This window comes from Saimiri boliviensis, chromosome 2, assembly GCF_048565385.1.
Source record: "Saimiri boliviensis isolate mSaiBol1 chromosome 2, mSaiBol1.pri, whole genome shotgun sequence".
Classification (NCBI taxonomy): domain Eukaryota; kingdom Metazoa; phylum Chordata; class Mammalia; order Primates; family Cebidae; genus Saimiri; species Saimiri boliviensis.
The window spans coordinates 190,819,719-190,842,857 of NC_133450.1; the positions used below are offsets into that span (position 1 = coordinate 190,819,719).

Genomic DNA, 23,139 nt, shown 5'->3' on the forward strand with positions numbered 1-23,139 from the left:
ATGTAGATTTCATGAAGTTTTGGGGTAGACTGAGAAAAGAGTCCTATTCACTCAAATTTGCAAAACTTTTCCCTAAACCCTTTTTCGCCAGGATGTTCTGATTATTTTTTATGCAAACCTAGACAGTTTTGAGAGTAAAAGAAGGGACTGTTCATAACGACATCAGGACTTTGGGAGACCAAGGCAGGCGTACCACCTGAGGTCAGGGAGGTTTGGGACCAGCTTGGCCAACATGGCGAAACCTCGTCTCTACTAAAAAATACAAAAATTAGCCAAGTGTGGTGACACGAGCCTATAGTCCCAGATCCTCAGGAGGCTGAGGCAGAAGAATCACTTGAACCCAGGAGGCAGCAGTTGCAGTGAGCGGAGATCGCACCACTGCATTCCAGCCTGGGTGACAGAGTGAGACTCAGTCTCAAAAAAAAAAAAAAAAAGACATCAGGACATGAGGCCTAAGCAGGGACCATCCTGTGCAAACCAGGGATTAGAGATGAACTAACCATCTCCACCTGGATTCTCTCTGCTCTTTCTCCAAAGTTCCTCTCTCTGGCAGCTGCAGCTTCCCTTCCTTTGTCTGTCCTTCTAGACTCTGTGCTCCAGCCTGAGGCAAGCCATCTTGAAGGTCCCAGGGAACAGAGAGGGCCTCCCTGATCACCCATTCTTCTAGGACTTCCCGTTGCTCTCCAAACCCTCTACCCTCCTCTTTCATCCCCCTGATCCCATTGTCCCACAGGTCTCCTTCTGTTCCTCAAACTTTCCACCTCAGGACCTTTGCACATACTCCCTATATATAGTCCTGGTCCCCTTACCTGCCTGGTAAGATATAATGGTTAGAAATAGCCCGGAGCTAGATCTATTTCAGTTGCAATCCTGGCACTACACTTAAACTAGCTGTGTGAATAGATGTAAATGTTTTAAGCTACTGTGCCTCCATTTCCTCCTCTGCAAAACAGGGACGATGAAAATACCAGCCTCATGATGAAGACTAAGTGAGTTCAGATTTCTGTCCATCACTTAGAACAGCATCTGGCCCGAAGTGAATGCTGCCCAAGTATTAGTTGTTACTATCCTTTAGGTCTCAACTGTACTGTCTTCTCTTTCAGGGAAGCCATCTCTGTCTACTTTGTTCAGGACAGGCAACCCCTCTCCAACTCCTCTGCTTGGTTATTTTCCAACTCAGGGGCCTGCGTGCGTCCTTCAGACTAACTCACATCTTACCAGCATTGCTTTATGTTTGATCTCTCTCTCTCACTAGCCTGTAAACTCCCTGAGGGCAACCACTTGGGCTGTTTTTGCTAAAGTGGTACCCCCAGCATGCAGCCAGCATGAGGCCTGCTGTATAGTAGGACTGAGTAGAGATTTGTTGGGTGAATGGATGAGTTAAAATTAAATAAATGTTTAATGGATCTTGTGCACTACTTCCTTAGAATACCAGCTCCACGAGTGCAAAGACCGTATCTGTCTTGTTCATCATTTTGTTCCCAGCAGCTAATAAATCCCTAGCCCATAGAAGGCACCTAATAAATATTTGTTGAATGAAAGCGCTAATTCTAATTAATTAGTTGTGTAATCAGTTGGTTCTTTTCAGTCTCTTCCATTCTCTCCACCCCCCAAGAATGCAAGCATTGTGAGCCCCGGGTCCATGTCTGTGGCTGGCACCCCTGTATCGCTGTTGTATTCGCACAATGCCCAGCACTGAGTAGCTGCTTCATAAAATGAGGATGCACGCAGGGGCAGACATTGTGCAGAGGACTTTGAGCCATTCCAAACCCTGGAACTGGAGCTCAATCCAGATTCTACTGAAAACTGGAAGGCCAGGGAGGTGTAAGGGACATCTAGATTATAGAATTTCTGAGTTGTGAAAGTATTGCCTGGTCAGAGGGATCCTGGAGTGGGTAGCAGCAGAGAGGATGAGGACAAGGGGAGGGAGTGGGGATGGGCAGCAGACCTGGCTGGACACCAAGCAAGGTGAGCTGGTGCTGGCATCCGCTTCCTCATGTACCCACAGCCCTCACAGGGGGGGACCTGGAGGATGGTGTCGGGGATGAAAAGGGAGTCTGAGTGGCACACAGTCCTGTCACTCCTCCACGGAACGCTGGACTGGGCAGAGTCGGGAAAAGCTCTCTAGCCTCCTAGAGCTGGACTACCTTCATGAAAAACCAGGCTGACCAAGGAGAATAGTTAGCATTCATTCTACTTCCATATAGCGGCAAGCCTAAAGGGTTCATCATTCTCATCGTCATCGTCGTCATCATTATCATCATCATCTTAGAGGATTTAAATGCTAGTTGTTGGAATTCTCAGGGCTTGAATAAGCGGAGGTCTCAGAGCCAGTGGGGCAGGAGACCCTCCAGCTCTGATTGGCAGGCGAGGGCCATTTCAGTCCAGCCTCTACCAAGCACTTCCCCACACCGGGCCTACATTCAGCTTGGGCTGCCGGGAAACAGCACCCCACACTGCAAGACCTGATAGTATGTGGGAAGAGCCGTAAACTGGCACAAAGCCCTGAGAAGTTTGGAAAGTGAGGCCTTCTCCTTCAAGTGGGGGAGACCAGAATACAGCTCCATGCGGGATGCTTTCATTAGAATTAGATTTGGCTGCAAGTGCTGGGAGGAAAATGTAAAACGTAACAGAGACTTAATCAAGGAGTTTAATTTTCTTAGGCATTCCGGGGCGAGTAAGGCATATTGCTTAGCGTCATGGATCACAACCCTTTCCAGCTTTTCATTCTGCCATCCCTACAACTTGTCTTTGTCCTCACGGTCTATCTGGCTGCTGAAGCTCCAGCCATCACATTCACATGCCTCTGGTAAGACGAAGGGAAGAAGTCTAGCTCCCTCTTACAGTGGCTCAGAGTTGCCACCCTCACTGGAGGAACCCGTTATAGGGTATAATAAACCACAGGTCTTAAATGTTTATTGAATATTCATCTCAGACATCGCATTAGTCATTTTAATACTTGAGTTCCTTTTTAGGGATTTTGTTTTCCTTGTATGTGTTCCTCTTTTCTGGATCCCTGGAATCTGATATGAACAGAGGTTATGATACATTTTCCCCCCAAATGATTCTGTTGCATGTTTTGCTGATAGATAATTGATTTTTGCTATAAACAATTTACACAATAAAGCTAAGTAATTCAAAATCATTTCCTTCACTGAAAATAAGCACTGATCCCATTTTAGTGAACATCTTTCTGGATATTTCTCTATGCGCTTCCCACTCACTCGCAGCCTTCATCATTCCGACTCTGGTATTGCACCCACACCGACCTCCTAAGCATCTCCGCACCTCCACCCGCACTCCCATCAGCTCATCCTCCATCAACAGCTACAGTGAGCTGTGTAGGTTCTTTAAATTGAGGTAAAACTTACATAACATAAAATTAACCATTTAAAAATGAACAGTCCACAACACTGTGCCGCCACCACCTCTATGAAGGTGCAAAACACTTTGTTGCTCCAAAGCAAAACCCTGTTCCCGTTACACAGTTAAGTACTCTATGGCTCCCTCTGCCCCAGCCCCTAGTGACCACCAGTCTGTTTCTATGAATTTGCTTATTGTGTATATTTCCTCTAAATGAAATCATACCATATGTGACTTTTTGTGTCTGGTTTCTTTCACTGAGCACAATGTTTTCTAGACTCATCCATGTCACAGCACAAATCGCCACTTCATGCCTTTTTATACCTGAATGACATTTCACGATTGTATATCCATTCATCCACTGATAGACATGTCAGTTCGTTCTACCTCCTGGCTATTGTGACTAGCGCTGCTTTGAACATTCCTGTACCAGTATTTGTTTGAATACCTGTATTTAATTCTTTGGGAGTATATACCTAGGGATGGAATGGATGAATCATACAGTATAGCCTGTGTTTAATTTTTTGAGTAACTGCCAAACTTCTTTTCCATAGCAACCACACCATTTTACATTCCTATCAGCAATGTATGAGGCTTCCACTTTTCCACGTCCTTTCCAACACGAATTTTCCGTTTTTTAAAATTGTAGCCATCCTCATGGGTGTGAAGTGGCGTCTCACTGTAGTTTTGATTTGCATTCCCTAACAAGCCGTGGTGCTGAACAGCTTTTCATGTGCTTATTGGCCATATGTATATCCTCTTTGGAGAAATGTTAATTCAAATCTTTTACCCATTTTAAAATTGGGTTGTTTTTCCTTTAGTCGTTGAGTTGTAAAAGTTCTTTCTGTATTCTAGATACTAGACCTTATCATAGATGTGATTTGTGAATATTTTTCCCCTCTGTATATTGTCATTTCAGTTTCTTGATAGTCACCTTAGATGCACAAAACTTTTAAATTCTGATGAAGTCCCGTTGATCTATTTTTTCTTTTGTTGCTAATGTTTTCATCATTTCTAGGACTCCATTGCTAATTCTAAGGTCATAGAAACATATCCTTATGTTTTCTTCTAATAATTATATATATATATATATAATATTTTGATTTTTAACAAGGGTGCAAAGTTCATTCAATGGGGAAAGAATAATCTCTTCAACAAATGGTGTTGGGACAACTGAATATTCCCCATATATATATATATATATATATATATATATATATATATTTTTTTTTTTTTTTTTTTTAAATGGAGTCTCACTCTGTCTCCCAAGCTGGAGTGCAGTGGCACAAGGTCTGCTCACTGCAACCTCTGTCTCCCAGGTTCAAGCAGTTCTCCTATCTCAGCCTCTTGAGTAGCTGGGATTACAGGCGCCACCACACCCAGCTAATTTTTGTATTTTTAGTAGAGACGGGGTTTTGCCATGTTGGCCAGGCTGGTTTCGAACTCCTGACCTCAAGTAATCTGCCCACCTCAGCCTCCCAAAGTGCTGGGGTTACAGCCATGAGCCACTTCATCCAGCCTGAATATTATAGTTTTAACTGTTATATTTAAGTCATTCCATTTTGAGTTCACCTTTACATACGGTTTGAAACAGGGGTCCAACTTCAGTCTCTTGCCTGTGGATATTCAGTTGTCCCAACACCATTTGTTGAAGAGATTATTCTTTCCCCATTGAATGAACTTTGCACCCTTGTTAAGAATCAATTTGCTATAGATGTTTTCGTTTCTTTCTGGACTGTCAATTCTATTTCATTGTCTGTCTGTCCTTATGTCAGCACTACAGAGTTTAGTTTTTTAGTAAGTTTTGAAATCAGTATGAGGGCTCTAATTTTTCTCAAGATTGTTTTGGCATTTGTGGCCCAGAATTTCAGATGAATTTAAGGATCGCCTTTTTTATGTCTAGAAAAAGGACTACTGGAACTTTGATAAGGATTACACCGTACCTGTAGATTGCTTTCGGTAGCACTGCCATCTTAATAATATTAAGCGTTGCAATCCATTAACTTAAAATATTTTCCCATTTATTTAGGTCTTCAATTTCCCTCAGTAATGTTTCACAGTTTTCATTGTACGTGTCTTTTATCTCTTTGGTTGAATTTATTCCCAAGTTTTATTCTTTTGGATGTATTATATGAAATTGCTTTTTAAATTTCCTTTTCAAATTTTTCATTGCTGATGTACAGAAATACCACTTAGTTTTGTATGTCGATCTTGTACCCTGCAATATTGCTGACTTTGTTAGTTCTAATAGTTTTTTGTGTGGAAATTCAGGGTTTTCTACACATAAGATTATATCATCTACAAGCAAACCATTTTACTTTTTCCTTTCTAGTTTAGATTCCATTGACTTCTTTTTCCTATTTATTCTGACGGAAACTTCCAGTACAATGTTGAATAGCAGCAGTGAAAGTGGGCACCCTTGTCTTGTTTCTGATCTTAGGGGCTCATTTCCTCACTTCTGTCAGGTCCCAGATTACAGGCTGTCGTCTCAGTGAGGCATTCTCTGACTACCCTTTCCAAAACAGCAGTGGCCCCCACCCACTCCCCAGCCAGGCATCTTCTAGGCCCTTGTCCTGCTTTGTCTCCTTCCATAATGCTTGATACCATTCCATATCTTTATATGTTTATTATCTGTCTCCTTTTACTACATTGGAAGCTCTTGAGGATTTCACTCGCTACTCTCCCCTACCCCTAGAAAGGTGCCTGGCACATAAGACACACTCAATAAATGTTGCATAAATAAATATACATATGCAATTTCTCATCAATGGAATTAAGTTGTTCGTGCTACTTTGTAAACTTGCACTTTCACACAACATTTGTCCTAGGCATTCTCCTTAGTAAGTAGCAATCTCCATCATCCTTATGCTAACTGCTGGAAGTCCATTGTATGGACGCACCATAATTTCTTCACCAGTTCCTACAAGTGGGCATGACAGTGGCCATCCTCATATGTACCTCTTTACTCCCCTCATTCCATTATGAATCTGACACTTAAAAAAATGGTAATGAGGCAAGGATGCATTTTTTTGCTCCTTTTTCATATTTTATTTGTTTGTTTAGAAATGTTTATACATTTTCTCATTTCTCAAGGTCTCGGAACCTTTGGTTAGGGTGTCCCAGATTATGACATTCTATTATATTTTTCTTTTGTATTTTTTTCCTACTTACAGATTGTTTGGTTATGACCAATGTTTTTGATAGAGGGTAGTTGGCTTGGACCAAGTTATAAAATCATTCTTTTCAAGTGTGAGGAGTGCTGTGTTGGAGAGCCCTGATTCCTGTTTTTGAGGAAGTTGGTCCCTAGAGGGAGAAACCTGAAGGGACTGTCAGCATGGAGGGACCCACAGGGCTCTACAGTGGTCCATGCACGGCCATCTCCAGAGGCTGCCCTATTGCAACCACTCCATTAACAGGTCCCCTGTGTGTTTGCAGGAAAGGTCTGGGTTCCTAAGCAGAAGCCAATGGATCCCGTGCTGGAAAGTGTGACGCTGGAACCGGAGCTGGAGGAAGCCTTGGCAAATGCTTCAGATGCAGAACTCTGCGACATTGCAGGTAAGAGGCGTTCCAGGAGCTTTCCACATCCTCCAGAAGGAGTTGACCCACATCTGCAGGGAACCCTGTAGGGCTCATTTCAGCATGAACACCTCCTCTAGTTCTAAGAAGAACTAGAGGAGACCGAGAGTGTGTTAAAATAAAAATCCATTCTCAAAAACCAAAACAAGGAAAACAGAGAGAAAACCACCCGAACCCATCACACCACGGAGCCATCTGTTGTTGCTATGGGACCCCATCCCAGAGGGACGTGGCTGCATCTCAGGGAGAGCCCACAGATGCCCTTTGCCAGCCATTTGTGCTGAATCCTGCCCAAGCCGCTTGGGAAGAGAGGATAGAGGGGAAACAGACAGAGGGCCTCTGGTGTCTTTGGCTTGGGAAGCTTACTAAGGGCTCGATCTTTACAACTTTGCACTTTGCCTGCAGTCAGCTCAGTGAGCCGGGCTTGGAGGGGGTCACCCTTGTATATTGCATATTTGCCCTATGCCATCCATCTTCATGTGTGTTTCCATACGATCTTCACAAACTATCCCAAACCTTCAGAAGGTGGCCTGATATTCAGAGCACTTCCCCACCCCCTACTTCGCTGCTGCTCCTGTCTAGTCCCTGTCCCAATGCTGTGTGTTCTATCCCCGGGAGGGTCAGGCTCTGGCCACATCCAGCACCCTGTACACTCCCCACCTACTGTGCTCCCTGACCCAGGGAGTGGGTGGGTTTTTATTCTGCAGGCTTGGAGACTACTAATCATAGCCCAGCGTGGGTGGGGTGAGGAGAGGCTCGAGGCAGGTGGGCAGGGGAGAGGGTAGAAGCGGATGCCTGTGACTGATTGGCTATGAGAGCAAGGTAGAAGAGTCAAGCAGGGTAACCTCAGACACTAAGTGGTGTTGGTGCCATTAGTGACAGATGGCAACAAAGGAGCCGGAAGAGGGAAGATACTGAGTTCAGTTTACAACCTGTGGCATTTGAGGCGCCTGTGGGCCACCCAAGTGGGGTCAGTCGTATAGGAAGGTCTGGAGCGCTACAGGGGGTTCCCATTTAGGATAGAGATTTGGGCATCATTAGTGTTGTCAGGCTCCAAGCAGAACACATGATCCTTGTAGAAGCCTTTGGCAGCGGGAAGTGGGGGTGTCAAATCGTGGAAATGGGGCAAAGCTAGAATGGGGATCAGTTAGCCACAAATAGGCTGGAAACCAAAGGCCAAATCAAGAAGGGCAGAATCAGATGTAGTGGCCACGGAGACAGAGTGAGGGTTCGGGGCTGGCCAGGAGGCTCAGAGGCATGTGAGGCCAGAGGCCATGGTTGAGAGGAGAGGGTAAGAGCACTGGGGACCCGGCCGGCCACAGCTGCCTTCTGCGTCGTGTGGGTGGTGGTATTGTGCATGACTCTGATGACTTTCGTGCAGGGGTGGGGGAGCTGCTGGGGATGTGCAGGGCAGTGAGCAGACTCACCTCTACCCAAAGGGCACTCTGGATGGCAACAGGCGAAGCCAGGTGTGGGGGACCTGAGGAGTGAATGCAGAGAGCCAATGTGTAGACCCCAAGTCCAGACAGCCCTTTCCTCAGGAGACAGGAAATTTGAAGAGGGACAAAGGGCAGTGGCTTGAAGGCTATCAAGACTGGGAGAGAATGGTTTTCCTGTTCATTGTGAAGTACAGAAGCAATGAGTGCTTCACCCAGGTGGAAAGGGAGCACTTAACTCCAGAACCTAGTTTGCTAGGGTAGGGATTTATCCCGTCAGAGACCACACAAGTCACAGTAGATCCTCCATTGCGCCCATATATTATATGTCACACTTCAACTAAACCATCTCCCTGATGGGGGTCCCTGGACTTCGGGTTAGTCTGCGAGGCAGGGAGGTGGCTGATGGCTTGGTGCGCGGTCTCCACCTTGACCAACGCTGGGGCTGTTTTTACCCTGGACTTTCTCCTCCAATCACCCTCCATGACGTCACTCCCCTCATTAGGCAGTTCCAAGGGATTATCAAATGACTGCTGTCACAACCTCCCGCTCCTGTAGTTCCTGTGCCAAAACAGAGCTGCAACCGTGTGCTAGGTTTCTGTGTTGCTTTCTTGAAACTATTTCTCTTAATTTTTTTTTTTTTTTTGGCGTGGCTATTTATCATTATCTGTTAACGATACAATACCCTGCTGATGTCTGGGAAGGAGAAGGGAGCTGTAAGTCTACACCAGTGGAAACTGGCTAAGCTTGGATGCCTGTCATTTGATGTTGGACATTTGAAAGGGGGCAGCGTCCCTGGGGAAGGAGGGACTGAACGTTGTTGACCACCTACCATGTCCCAGGTGCTATGTGAGTTGCTCTCAAGACCTTGTGGCATTTACTGACCAAAACAATCCTATGAAGTCACTTCTATTACTGTCCTCATTTTACAGATGGAGAAAGTGGGCAAGGTGTGGTTAAATGCCTTGCCCAAAGGGTTTAAACCCAGGCAGCCTCATTCTAGGGCCTACGGGCAGCGTCACCACCCATGTAACCTGACTAAAGCCCTCCAGGGTAGGGGAGGGCACAGGGCGCAGAGGGTGATGGGCAAGGCTGGAGAAGCTGGCTGAGGACAGGCGGGTCACATTAGGAAAGGCTCTGGATGCCACACCAGAGATGAAACCTGGGACTAGGGGATGCGAGAGAGTTAGTTGGCAGCAGGGGTTTGCGTGGAGAGGAAGCAGTGTTCTGCAGGCTGGGAGGAGGGAGGAGGCAGGCCCTGGATGAGGTCGAGACCTGGGCAGAGCTGTGAGACTGCATCTGAGATGCAGCTTCACCAAGAGCCAGCAGTTCCTAGTGCCGGCTCAGAGGCCGAGCAGCTGAGATGGTGCCAGGCTTTCTGGTCTGAGGCAGCAGGAAACAGGCTATGTGGCTGATGAGGAGAGCTCTGCCGAGAGCTGACTTCAGAAACTCCGCATGAGATGCAGGCTGGACTTTGAACACGGTGTTGGGGGTGCTGGGCGGAGCAGGCCCATGAGAGTGATGGGTGGTTGGGGCCCTTTTTCATGGAGCGGGTGGCTGGGGCCAAGAGTGTGGGTGACTCACTGAAGGAAGAGTAGGGCGAGAAGGACATGGGGCATCCAGGTCCCCTGTACTCAGTACGGCCTGTCTCCAGGTGGAACGTTTCCATCAGCTCGGCCCTTGCTTGCTCGTTCACACACAGTCAGTGCCATCCATTTAGTCTCTGGCTAGCCCCTGGCGAAAGAATGGTAAGAAAACAGCCCAGTTTCCACCTTCTCAGAGCCCACGTTAAACAAACACCAGGCACGTATGAAGTGACCAATGAGAGCGAGTCTCTAAAGAGAATCAGGACAGCGTGTGAGGGGGCACTTGGTCCAGGGGGTGGGGCTGGGGAGACCAGGAAGAGCTATGGAGAAGAGCCTAGGAGCAGAAGAGTAGCACTGAAAACGCGCATGGAGAAGGTCCAGGACTTGGGAGTGGCAGGAGAAGCCGTTCTGGGCTGGGAAGGGCAGGCCCCTCTGAGATGTGTGCTCTGCAGGGGTGGCGTGGCAGGCTTGCTACCTGCTGATGGTAGGAGCTTGGGGGGCACCCTCAGGTGTGCCCTCCTAACTCAAGTGTGACACAGGTAAGGTGCGTCACTCATCCTTTCACCTGTCTGTTGACTGAGCCACTGCACATTATCAACCTCCCAGATACTAGGATGAACCAGAGCCAGTCCTTGACTTTGGGAGGCCCAAGAGCTGATGAGGAGGACAGACCAGAAACATGTATTTTTTTTAAAACCGTAAAGTCTTTTATCCCCTAAACATGTAGATTTCAACATTAAAAGTTTCCCTGCTGGGTGACAAGCAGAGTGCACAAGTTCCTGGCGGGACTAAGTTCTTGGCGCACAGCCTTGGGTTGTAGGTCAGAAGCTGCTGGGAGTCAGGAAGCAAATTCCCAGTGCCTCCCCTGCCTACTCAGCGAGGTGATGCTGGATGGCCTTTAGGGACCTTTCAGGTGGGGCAGGACCCAGGAAGGAAGTGAGGTAGGGAGACTCATCATTTCGATGGGATGGCCTCTGGCCACTCACCCCTAAAGGCAGCTGGCAACCTGAGAGTCTTGCGGCTATCAGAGGCAGGCTTAGCTAGACCACCCCCTGGCTTCTGGCTACTTCCATGTGCTTAGGCACCTGTCCGGCTACCCTACCAGTGGCAGGGTGTATCTTATCCAGGAGCAGTTCAACTGCATCCAAGTCCTGGACTGGAGCCAGTTCTCCCACCTGTTCCTGAGATGTAGAAGAACATCTTCCAGCCATCTGCCTAGAGCCAGCCTGAGCAGCTGGCAGCTGGAGCAGCTGGGGATGTGTGCCGTTATCTCCCTGCGTCCTGAGTGGAATTACCAAAGGAGCGAACTCTGCCAAGGCAGGGAGAGGAAACAGAACTCAATGTTCTTTTTCAGAGTTCAAAAATAGTCCTTTTTGAGTTTTGAGGAAGATCTAGTCTTTTTAAAAAAAAAAATCCAGTTCCCCAGTGCTAAATCCAGCCTTGCCAATATCTACAAAGAATGAAGCAACAGGCAATGTTGACGTGCTGTTTTCTCCCGTCACTCACTCCTGGCGATGTGGTGTGGCACAAAACCAAGTGAGAGAGAAAGTCGCGGTTTTGTGCCTCGGTCTGGCGGTCTGGTGGAAGGTCATACTAGCCCCAGGCATTCTGCCCATCAATGGAAATTTAGCTAGGCCCTTCCCTTCCTTCTCTCCTTCCTTCCTCTTTCCCTCATTCCTTCTTTTCAGCCTTCCTTTTTGGAATTCTAATTTCCTCTGAGCGGCAAAATGGTTTTATTTCTTCTTAGCCCTGCTATTAACATACGCAACATCCTAGAATATATGTTATTTGTCCTTAGAACACCGAAGTCAAGAGGAAGTTTTAGAAGTTTAGAACTGCTGGTGATCCAGTGAATAAGAATACTAGCTTAAAAGCCACGAGGGTCCTTGCTATGTGGTTTTGGCGACCCATTTTCCTCTTGAGCCTGCTGAAAAAGTCAGGGGTGGGGAGTCTATCACAGATGCCCTGGATGCTTTTTGTTTGTTTGTTCATTTGTTTTTAGACAGAGTGTCACTCTGTTGCCCAGCCTGGAGTGCAGTGGCACAGTCGTGGCTCACTGCAACCTCCGTCTCCCAGGTTCAAGCTATTCTCCTGTCTCAGTCACCCAAGTAGCTGGGATTGCAGGTGCACGCCACTGCACCCTGCTAATTTTTGTATTTTTGGCAGAGACAGGGTTTCGCCATGTTGGCCAGGCTGGTCTCAAACTCCTGGCCTCAAGAGATCCACCCACCTCAGCTTCCCAAAGTGCTAGGATTATAGGCAGGAGCCACCATGCCCAGCCCCTGGATACTTACTGTGAAAGTCAAACAGGATAAAAACATGAGAAAGTGTTGGGTGGCTAAATCCTATGGGTAGGTAAGAGATTAGTTCAAACACTCTATTTTACAAGTGAGAAAACTGAGCCCCCCCCCCTTGCCACTAAAAGGGAAGTGACCTATACAGGGTTACCCAGAAAATTCATACCAAGGCTCAGACTGAAACACAGGTCTCCTTTCTCTTGTCACTTCACCGCCTCCATCCCTCTTTCTAGACTGTCGCAGGAAGCTGGCATCTGTGTGCCAAATGCACTTTCTATTTTCCACCTCTCTACACTCTAAGCCACACGAGCCAGCCATATGAGGCTACATCTTTCATGTGATCCCCAACAACCTTTATGAACTGTGTTTTCAAGCCTGAAACCCCAGCACATCCCAGATCCTCCGCCCGCCCCCACCCCCCCAAGCTGCTGTGCGGGAGCTGTGAGAGCCTGCCCTGGGATGGGATTCATCCGTGGTGATCTGATTCACCTGCTGCTGACTCAGGCCTCAGCTCCTGTTGCCCACATAGACGCAGCCTAAATTAAAACCCCGAGAGCTCGACAAAATGCAGATGCCTCTCTCCCCACCAGTTCACTTAGTGATGAACAAGCAAGTCTAATTTTAGCAGAGAAGAATCCTAGAATGTGAGAAACAGAAGCGAATTTGAGATCATCTTGTCTTGTGGTTTTTGACTCACACTGAGCAACAAAATCACCTGAGGAGATTAAAAAAAAGAATCTCCAGAGATCCTGGTTGGTTGGTCCAGGATGGAGACAGGCACTGGAATGGTCTTAAAGCTCCCCGGGGGATCCATGTGTGCAGCCTTGACCCAGAGCCACTGGTCTCGTCTCCACGCCTCATTGGGAAGAGGAGGCTGACGCCTGGGCGGAGCGGGGGAACTGCCCAAGGTCACACTGACATCAGGGGCATGGTCAGGGCTGGAACTTGAGTCTCCTGACTCTTCATTAAGGGTTCCCATGTTGTCTCTCTAACAGGAAACCATATCTAATGAAATGACTTGGGTATTTTTAAAAAATTATCACCAAATATTTGCCAAATACCATATTCAAGGAGAGGTAGAAGAGCGCATATCCTTCCCTGACCTCCAGAAGCCTACAGTCTAGTAGGAGAAGCATACATGTATCTAGATATGTCTAACACCAAATAGATTCTGAGGCATACACCAGGTGCTGTGGAGAACTAGAGAGGGAGAGGAGGAGTCCAGGAGGACTCCCTGGAGGAGGAAGGGTCAATCCCAGTCTTGAAGGAGAGGGAGGGAGAGTTGTTAGATAAAATACAGGATGTTCAATTGAATTCAGATTTCAGAGAACAACAAATATGTCCCAATATCGAATGGGGCATACTTATGCTAAAAAAAAAAATTGTTCTTTATCTAAAATTCCAAGTCAAGTGGGTGCAGAGAATCACCTGCAGAAAGGAGAGCACTAGGAAAAGCAGGAGCGGCTACAAGCAGGGACTATTTGTGTGGCTGGAGCAGAGACTGTTAGGACGGGCAGTGCAACAACACTGTTGAGGTGGGGCCGCCCCCGTGGGGGCGGGGGGCTGTGAAGCCAGGCTCTGGGTTTGGACTTGGCTGTACAAGCCACCATCCTCCTATCTGGACAGCTGCAACAGCCTCACGGCTCTGCAGCCACGTCCATCTCTTCCCTCCGTCGTGAGTTCTCAACACAGTAGTCACAACTCAGGTCAGACTCTCTCACTTCTTGCTCACCCCTTCAACGGCTTCTCAGGCTGTTCCTAGGAAAAGACACCCAAACTCCTTATTCCACCTGAAGACCCTGTAGAATCTGACCTCGCCTAGGTGAATCAAATCGACTCCAGAGGATCACTGGACAGGTCAAGAGGGTAGTGTCACGCAATGATTCTCAACCTTGGCTGCTCATTGAAACTACCCAGGGAGCTTTAAAAATGCAGGTGCCTGCCTACCCCCAGAGATTTTGGGTTCATCCTTCTGGGGTGGGATTGGGCATCGGGAATCTCAACAAATCCCTAAGTGATTCCAATGTTCAACCGAGTTGGGAATGATGGTTACGCAGGGCCTGCTGGCCCAGGGCAAGTGCTCAGTGAGAGGGGTGGCATTGTCATGCTTCTGATTATTACTGCCACATATCCAGCTTCAAGCCTGTTTTCCCCAGCAGTGATTGTCACAGCTGTGTCATCACAGGTGTCCTGGCCTCGGCCTCTTCCTACTCTCTCCCTCCCAACATGCAGCACAGAGCAGCTGGAAAGGTCTTGGCAATGTGAACCTGACCTTCCTCCCTCCCTGGCCTGCCACTCTCTGAACCTCGAGGCTTTCCCCCCTGCATTCCTCTGCCTGGAATCTTCTATTGCCCTTCTCTTAGCTTGGCCAACACTTACTCCTCCTTCCCATCCCAAGTCCCTCTTTCATGCTCTCTCAGGACTGAACTTTTCCTCTACCACACTCACCACACCCTGCACTGCTTTTTCATTGCGTGGGAACTTGCTTGGGTCCTCCCTCCCCTGGCACACTTTCAGCCCCGGGAGCAGAGACTCAGCCTTTCTTATCCTCCACTGTCCCCCTGCCCCCCCAGAGCCTGGCACACAGTGCTGGGGTGGGCTTCAGTACATGTTGAATGAATGAATGGCTAAGCATGGGCGTGATGAGGTCAGGTTGGCATTTCTGGCTGCTCTGTGCTTCGTGCTGGGAGGAAGAGGCCAAGACCGGGACACCAGTGATGACGCAGCTGTGGCCCGACAGCCCAGGAATGATCAGGCCTCCACGAGGCCGGAGGTGACACGATGCGAGGAGAATGGATCTGAGAGGCACTGGGATGGTCGAATGGGCTTGCGGGGAGAAGGTGCCACATGCTCTGGGGTTTTACCCTGAGGGACAGGCAGGATGACGAGATGGAAAGAGACCCTTCTGAAGAAAGAGCCATTCTGGTTTGGCCACATTGAGCTGGACGTGCCAGCAGGATATCAGGGACTCAGAGGCCAGGGGCAGAGCAGTCTGGGCTGGGGCTGGGGATTTCAGAGTCACGTCAACAGAGGTGAGAGTAAAAGTAAAATAAAATTCTGGAGGCTTCATGTGAGTGTTTCTTGTCATTTCTGTGAGCCAGAGTTCCCAGGGTTTGGAGTGTGGGTCCCTAGGAGGCTCTTCAGATGGTAGAGGTGCATCACGGGCCCTTTCCTTGTCCCTGCAGCGATCCTGGGCATGCACACACTCATGAGCAACCAGCAGTACTACCAGGCCCTGAGCAGCAGCTCCATCATGAACAAGGAGGGGCTCAACAGTGAGTATGCACCCGCCCCCCGAAGGACCTCATGCTTCTTGCTTCCTTCACTCACTGATATTCTCTGGCTGGTTGCAGAAGTTTTAACGTGTTATGTAGCCAGATAAAAAGAAAAACAAAAATGTTGTGTAGCCAAATCTGTTCATCCTTTCCTTTGAGTCTCCTGGGAGTTATGTCTTGTTTACAAAGGCCTTCTCTATCCCAATATTATAAAAATGTTTCTCCTATATTTTCTTCTAAAAGTTTCAGAGATTTACTTTTTATATTCAGCTTTTTCTTTTTTTAGACAGGGTCTCGCTCTGTCAGCCAGGCTGGAGTGCAGTGGCACAATCTTGGCTCACAGCAGCCTGGATCTCCTGGGCTCAAGCAATCTTCCCACCTCTGCCTCCTGAGTAGCTGAGACTGCGGGTGTATGAAGTCGTACCTGGCTAGTTTTATTTTTTATGGAGATGAGGTCACACTGTTGCCCAGGCTGATCTTGAACTCCTGGATTCAAATGATTCTCCTACCTTAGTCTCCCAAAGAACTGGGATTTCAGGCCTGAGCCACCACACTTGGCCTTATATTCAACTTCTTTTTTTTTTTTTTTTTTTTTTTTTAAATATGGAGTCTTGTTCTGTTGCCCAGACTGAAGTGCAGTGGCACGGTCTTAGCTCACTGCAACCTCCACCTCCTGGGTTCAAGCTATTCTCCTGCCCTAGCCTCCTGAGTAGCTGAGATTACAGGTGGGTACCACCATGCCTGTCTAATTTTTGTGTTTTTAATAGAGACGGGGTTTCACCATGTTGGTCAGGCTGGTCTCAAACTCCTGAAGCCATGATCCAACTGCTTCGGCCTCCCAAAGTGCTGGGATTACAGGCATGAGCCGCCGCACCCAGCCATATTCAACTTCTTAATCTACCTGGAGTTCATGTTTGTGTGTGCTGTGGCATGAGATCAAACTCATTTTCTTTGAATTGATATCCGATGGTCCCAACACCATTCCTTGCAAGACTGAGCCTTTCACCACTGGTTTGGGCCTCCGCCTTTATCATCCACATGGGTCCGTTTCTAGGTGCCTCCTCTGTTCCATGAGCCCTTTTGTCCTTTCCTGTGCCGATATTGCATTGCCTTAATTACTCCACTGCATTGTTCCAAAGCTGGCATTTTGGCCCCAAACAAAAATGAGGCTGCCAAAAAAAAAATAATTATTTCTCCCTCTGGAAGACTGGTGCATTTCTTTCCCATCCAGGCTTCATCTTGGTCTCCCAAGAGCCCGCTGAGGTAATGAGAACCGGTAAAATGACTCTCCCTGCTTTACGGGTGAAGACCCAAGGTTCAGAGAATTTAAGTAACTCACCCAGTTCTTGCAGCACCTCAAAGGCAGAGTCCAAATAGAACCCCAGCCTCCTGGCTCCCTTGTGGGGCTGCTTCTGAGTAGTGCCCCTACCCCCACCAGCCCCTGCAATGTGCAGCCTTCACGTGCCCAAACTCTGCACCTGCTCCGTTCCAGAGCATCCTTGTGTTGGCAGAAAGTGAGCCCCTTGTTTCCGTGAGCCACTTCCCTTTTGTCGGTCACTCTAGGTGTGATTAAACCCACACAATACAAGCCTGTGCCTGACGAAGAACCAAACTCAACAGACGTAGAGGAAACGCTGGAACGGATAAAGAATAACGACCCGAAACTTGAAGAGGTTAACCTCAATAATATCCGGGTAAAGTCCGTTTATTTCACTTTACCTGTGCGTAGGTGGGGGAGGGGAACTGTGTCACCCAAACCCAAATGGTCCAGGCTTGGCTGTGCAGAGTAAACAGGGTCCTGTTTGGACTCTGGGTGTTTCTGCATCAGGAATAGGGACAAAACCTTTGCAAATGGGAGCCTTTAAAGGGGGTGGCAGTGTAAACAAGTGCATCCCGCAGTCCTGGTTTCTTTCTGAGGATGATATCAGGGCCAGATGTTTAGCATGGACCAGTCCTGCTTCGATCTGGAAACCTGCCACATTATTCAAAACACCGAGAGATTCTCTGAGATAAAATCATGAGTCAGACACACGCCGCTGCACGGGATCTCAAGGCTGGAAAAGTCCAGTGCCCACTAAGCTCGGGGGCAGCACAGGCCCTGGGCAGGTCCCTCCCCTGTACCATTGCTGCTGCTGTATCACTTTCATAGTCAGCCTCATTTTACAGCCACAGAAGGGAGCTGTTGGCCAAAATGTCCAAAGCAATATCCCAAACTGTCTGCCCTTTTCTCTGTGGACATTTCCTTACGTGATCCCCAGGGCAGGGAGGGACAGGTGAGCAGGCAGTCCCACCCCGAACAGGCCACTGCAGAAAGAATTCAGAGACAGATGCAGCTGCCTACCCACCTGCTCAGCCCGGAGACCCCTGGATTAGTTCTGGGAGGGGGTGGGGGTAAGACTAGAAGCCAGCCCCCCATGCCCCTGCTCCACTTTCTTTTAAGCAGCTGCCAGCCCCACGGCACCATCAGATTGGAAACCTGCACCTAGTGTTTGCCTCCACCTGGCCTTGCCGTGCTCTGCTCCCACGGGAGCTTAAGTGACGCTCTGAAATGAGAGATTGGTAAAAACACAGCCATGTTTGATTTCATGTGCCCAGTGGGAGACACTGGCACAATTCAGAATGCGGCACTCTGGCAGTGAATGCTACCTCAAGGCTGCATGAGGGATGGAATCTCCCTGTGAGGCCTGCTTCCTCTGGCCTCAGTTTCCCCTCTGCACTATGAGCCTGTTGGTCCAGATCTCATTGGTTTTCACCTGAGAAGACCATCACCACTTTGTAAAAGTTCCCCAGGAGTCTCTGATGTGCAGCTGGAGCAGAGACCCCCTGGGGAAGATGCTACGTTGTATGTAACCCCCTCTCCTGTTTTCCAGAAACAGGGCCGGAGAGGGGAAGAGGCTTCCACAGAGACACATAGCAAGTCAGAAACACTGCCAATCACTGGGGCCAAAGCCAGGTCCAGCCCCTCCCCACACCCAGAGTCCTAGCTCTTTGCAACACTCCACGCCTCAAGTTTTGCCTCTTCTCTGGCCCCCAAGTGCACAAAAAAGTTACAGGTCTTAGATGAAACTTTCAGGAAGGATTTACTAAATCTGTTTACCAGAAAGTTCTCCCCAAATCTTAGTCATCTGGGACAAAGCCCAAACCTTTTGCCCATTCAGCTTTTTGGCCAGAGACTTGCCAGAAATCAGTGAGGAGCCAGGCTAATCTGCCTGCCTCAGCCTGTCCCAGGGGAGGCTTCTGGTCACTCTCTCTGTTGCCTTTCTTTGTGCAGAATATCCCCATCCCCACCCTCAAGGCGTACGCAGAAGCCCTGAAGGAAAACTCATATGTGAAGAAGTTCAGCATCGTGGGGACACGGAGTAATGACCCCGTGGCGTATGTACGTACCTTTCTATTCTGCTGCATTGTGGACAGGGGGCTTTGAAATAGAAGGGTTGAAATATGCGGCCTCAGGACCGGTTGTATCCCACTAATGAAGAGCTCTCTGCGGCAGTGGAAAGCACTGGACCAGGAGCCATGGCGGGTGTAGAGGGATCAGCCATTGCCCAGCACCCCTCACACGCCATCCCGGCCGGTTCTCACAATCACCACCAATCTCGGATGTGCAGGGCTCCCCACTTTGCACTTAAAGAACCCAGGGCTCAGGGAGGTCAGGCAACTTGTTTTGTCCAGTCACACAGCAAGTGAGAGGTCGGACCTGCAATTCCAGTGCAGTCATGTGACCCTAAATCTGGCTTTCTCTTCACTCAGCACATCATATTAGATCAAGGGCCTGCCCCTCCCTGTTCCTCAGTTTCTCCTTCTCTAAAATCACTGGTTTCAGCCAGGCGCGGTGGCTCATGCCTCTAATCCCAGCACTTTGGGAGGCCAAGATGGGTGGACCACTTAGGGTTAGAAGTTCAAGACCAGCCTGGCCAACATGGTAAAACCCCGTCTCTACTAAAAGTACAAAAATTAGCTGGGCATGGTGATGCGTGCCTGTAATCCCAGCTACTTGGGAGGCTGAAGCAGGAGAAGTGCTTGAGCCCAGGAGGCAGAGAATGCAGTGAGCCAAGATCTCGCCGCTGCACTCCAGCCTGGGTAACAGAACAAGGCTCCATCTCAATCAATCAATCAATCAATTAACTAAAATAAAATCAGTGGTTTCATCAGCAGGTCCCAATGACCAATTTTATCTTACTAAGTCTCAAAAGATATTTCCGATCAAATTAAATTGTACTTACTCTGAAGTGACCATCAACTCTTCTTTTTAAACAGCTAGCTCATATGTATTAAGAGTCTCTCTGTACCCAACACTGAGTTAGGTTCTGGGAATACAACTGTGACCACACAGTCTCAGCTCCCACTTTCTTTTTTTTTTTTTTTTTTTTTTTTTTTTGAGACGGAGTTTCGCTCTTGTTACCCAGCCTGGAGTGCAATGGCACGATCTCGGCTCACCGCAACCTCCGCCTCCTGGGTTCAGGCAATTCTCCTGTCTCAGCCTCCTGAGTAGCTGGGATTACAGGCATGCACCACCATGCCCAGCTAATTTTTTGTATTTTTAGTAGAGACGGGGTTTCACCTTGTTGACCAAGGTTGGTCTCGATCTCTTGACCTTGTGATCCACCCGCTCGGCCTCCCAAAGTGCTGGGATTACAGGCTTGAGCCACCGCGCCCGGCCACTCAGCTCCCACTTTCATAAACATTCTGGTCCATTTGGCCAAGCAGACAACTAAAGGATCACAGTGCAGTGTGATTACTGCAAAGCTACGTTCCTGCAAGAAGGGCAGAAACTAGTTTATCCAGGCTAGTTATTGAACATTTAGTAGAAATCAGTTTTTTTTCTGATTTTAAAAATAGGTAGGGCAGTGTTCTTTCATATTTTTGAAATAATAGAAATAGCTCACAGCCTCCCATTGCTGCCTGTGGGGAATCTCTGGATTGATGACCTCAGGCCTCAGATCTCCATGGATCCTGAGTCTGCCTATAAAAACACAGCTGGCAAAGCCACATGCCCTGTATGCTACTATGTCAGGGATCAGAAAGCAAGCATGTCCATGCTGGCCCTCAGCTGAGGTCCCCAAATGCTTTTTGGACATAGACTCTGCCAGACCAACAGCTGATATCAGTTCATGCATACCAGTATGTCCATGTCAAACACTGACATGCTTCTGTGCCAGTCGGTAAAGCAGGCTGCCAGAGCTCTGTCAGTACCCCCACTGCCCAGCCTAGCTTTTCTTCTGGGCCCCGGTTCCTCCACGGGGACCCAGCATACAAGGAGTTAACACCTGGCAAGACAGTGCCTCTAGGACCTGCTCAGCCACCAGCATGTCCAGTTGGATCAGCCTGGTGAATTGCCCACTGGTTGTTACTTTGATTATTTTTTTTAAATTAGATTTGATTAAGCCAGGCCAGGCCTTTCCTAGGAGCAGGGAGGTTCTGGTGGAGGGTACAGAGAGGACTCTGGCTGGGTCCATTCCCTCAGGAGGGCCAGCCAAGTCAGAGATGGACACCATTGTAGAGAAAGCTGACACGCCATCCTGGGGGCACACTGAAGTGAGGGGCGCTGAGGAGGGGTGATTTCAAAACAGAGGGCTTCCTGGGAGCTGAGCCTCTCTGCAGGCCTCAGCAAGGCAGAGGTGGTGGGGCAAGTATTCCTGGCTTGGAGCGTCATTTCAGGAAGCAAGGCCCACCGATCAGCATGTCCTATCAGCTGCGGGTGTCTTTTTTCCTCCATGACACATAGTTTCCACCATCTGCTAATTACCTCATTTCCTTCAGAGGCTCTGATTGTCATCTATACCCCCTGGCTGAGTTCCTCTGAAACGTGCTAGGGGCCACCTAAGCTCCTCTTCTCCAGTTTGCCCTGGTTACTTGCCCAGTGGGTTGTTTCCCAGGCTTTCCTCTTCTGCTCTGTAGTGATCAGATGAAGAAAATCATATCTCCACGGAATTTCCACAGGGCAGTAGAAGAGACAAGTGGGGAGTATGTATGGGAGGTTGAAACTCCACTGGTTACTGAATGAACATTTCCTGAGGACCTACTATGTGCTGGGTACTGTGGGCAACATAGGATGGATAGGATGCATTTTAAGCCTACCAGGAGTATACAGCCTAATGGCAGAGACAACACCGGTATGAAAACAACTCTGAACAGAGGAATACAAGGTCCATAATGAGGGAAGTATGGCTCCATTCTATGAGGATTCAGGTGGGTAGGCTACAGTCAGCTAGGGAATGTCAGTAAGAGCTCTTGGGGAAAGGGGTGTTGAGAATGGCCTTGAAAGATGGGCAGAGCTTGGACAGGGAGGCAGAAAGGGAAGGGGGTTCCAGGATTGGAGGGATAAACAGGGCAAAGACAAATTGGGAAAGCACTGAGTTGAGCAGGCATGGGGAGCTGTGAGTAGCCCCACTAAAGAGGAGTGGTGAGAGCTGATTCTGGACAGAGGAGGAGACCCAAGTCACAGAAGCTTTGGAAGTAGGCTAAGCAGCATAGAATTCTCCTGTGGGGGATTGGGAGCCGTGGCAGGTTGCAGGAGAGGAGAGACACAGTCAGAGTTATGCTTGGTGAAGGACCTGGTGGAGATCATCCTCCTGTGCCCCTAGGTGTCTTAGGATCTACCCAGAGGGGCCTCCAGCCTTGCTCAGGTTGACTCATGGGTATCCTTACGTTTCTCCTGTGCCTCAAGGCCCTTGCTGAGATGCTCAAGGTGAATAAGGTGTTGAAGACACTGAATGTGGAATCCAACTTCATTTCTGGAGCTGGGATTCTGCGCCTGGTGGAAGCCCTCCCACACAACACTTCTCTGGTGGAACTGAAAATTGACAACCAGGTGAGATGGTCAAGGGTCTCCTCAGGTCTATAATTATGGGTAGCTCACTGGCCTGCACTTTTTCCCGTGCTGCTGGATGGAGCTGAGAATGCTGATGATAGAAACTCAGAGCCCAGCTTTGAGGGACCTCTAAGGTCCCCAAAGTTCATACCCTCTACCATGTTCACCTCCCTTCTTCATCATTCCCACTATGTGCTCTTCCAGTTCTGCTTGAGTCTCTCTTGTGATGGGGGACACTCTCCTTACCAACATCACCCCTTCCATTCTTAGGCAATTAGAACATTCTTCCATATATCTGGTAGAAGTCAGCTCCCTGTAAGTCCTGTTTGTTGGGCTTAGCTCCGTTCCCTGCTTCTATCCATTCTCTGCTTCTAGGACATCTGTTGCACAGACTTCATGAACTACTAAACTCTCCTTCCCCAGGTTAAAATCCCCCATTTTCTTCATTTTCCTCCATTTAGCGGGACTTTTGAGTTTCCTCACCATTCAGGTTACTCTCTGAACAAATTCTAGTTTGTCTTTATTCTTACAGAGTTACTGTTTCTCTGTAACTTCTGTGGGCCAGTCATTTATCTGCAGGGTAACTTTCAGCTCCAACTTTCTGAGAGGCTGCATTAATAACAACATCTTATATGTTACATGCATTGAGGGTCTACTGTGGGCCAGGCTCTGAGCTACACATCTCACATCCATCATATTTGGTCTTCACAACAACCCTGCAGAATGTGGGTATCATTGTCAGTGTTACTACCTGCAGGGGTCTGTCTTGCAAACTTTGACTAAGCAACAGATGAA

At 48.4% G+C, this 23,139-nt stretch overlaps 1 protein-coding gene across 2 annotated transcripts in view; it reads left to right on the forward strand.

Moving 5' to 3' along the window:
• The window catches only part of TMOD1 (tropomodulin 1), a 95,836-nt gene that overhangs the window by 46,232 nt on the left and 26,465 nt on the right, over nucleotides 1-23,139 (forward strand). For both annotated transcript variants that reach the window (XM_003940067.4, XM_074395079.1), the window contains exons 4-8: nucleotides 6,799-6,918; nucleotides 15,444-15,533; nucleotides 17,097-17,227; nucleotides 18,805-18,912; nucleotides 22,201-22,344. In XM_003940067.4, the coding sequence (XP_003940116.1) occupies nucleotides 6,799-6,918; nucleotides 15,444-15,533; nucleotides 17,097-17,227; nucleotides 18,805-18,912; nucleotides 22,201-22,344 (593 nt within the window). The remainder of the gene's footprint in view (nucleotides 1-6,798; nucleotides 6,919-15,443; nucleotides 15,534-17,096; nucleotides 17,228-18,804; nucleotides 18,913-22,200; nucleotides 22,345-23,139) is intronic.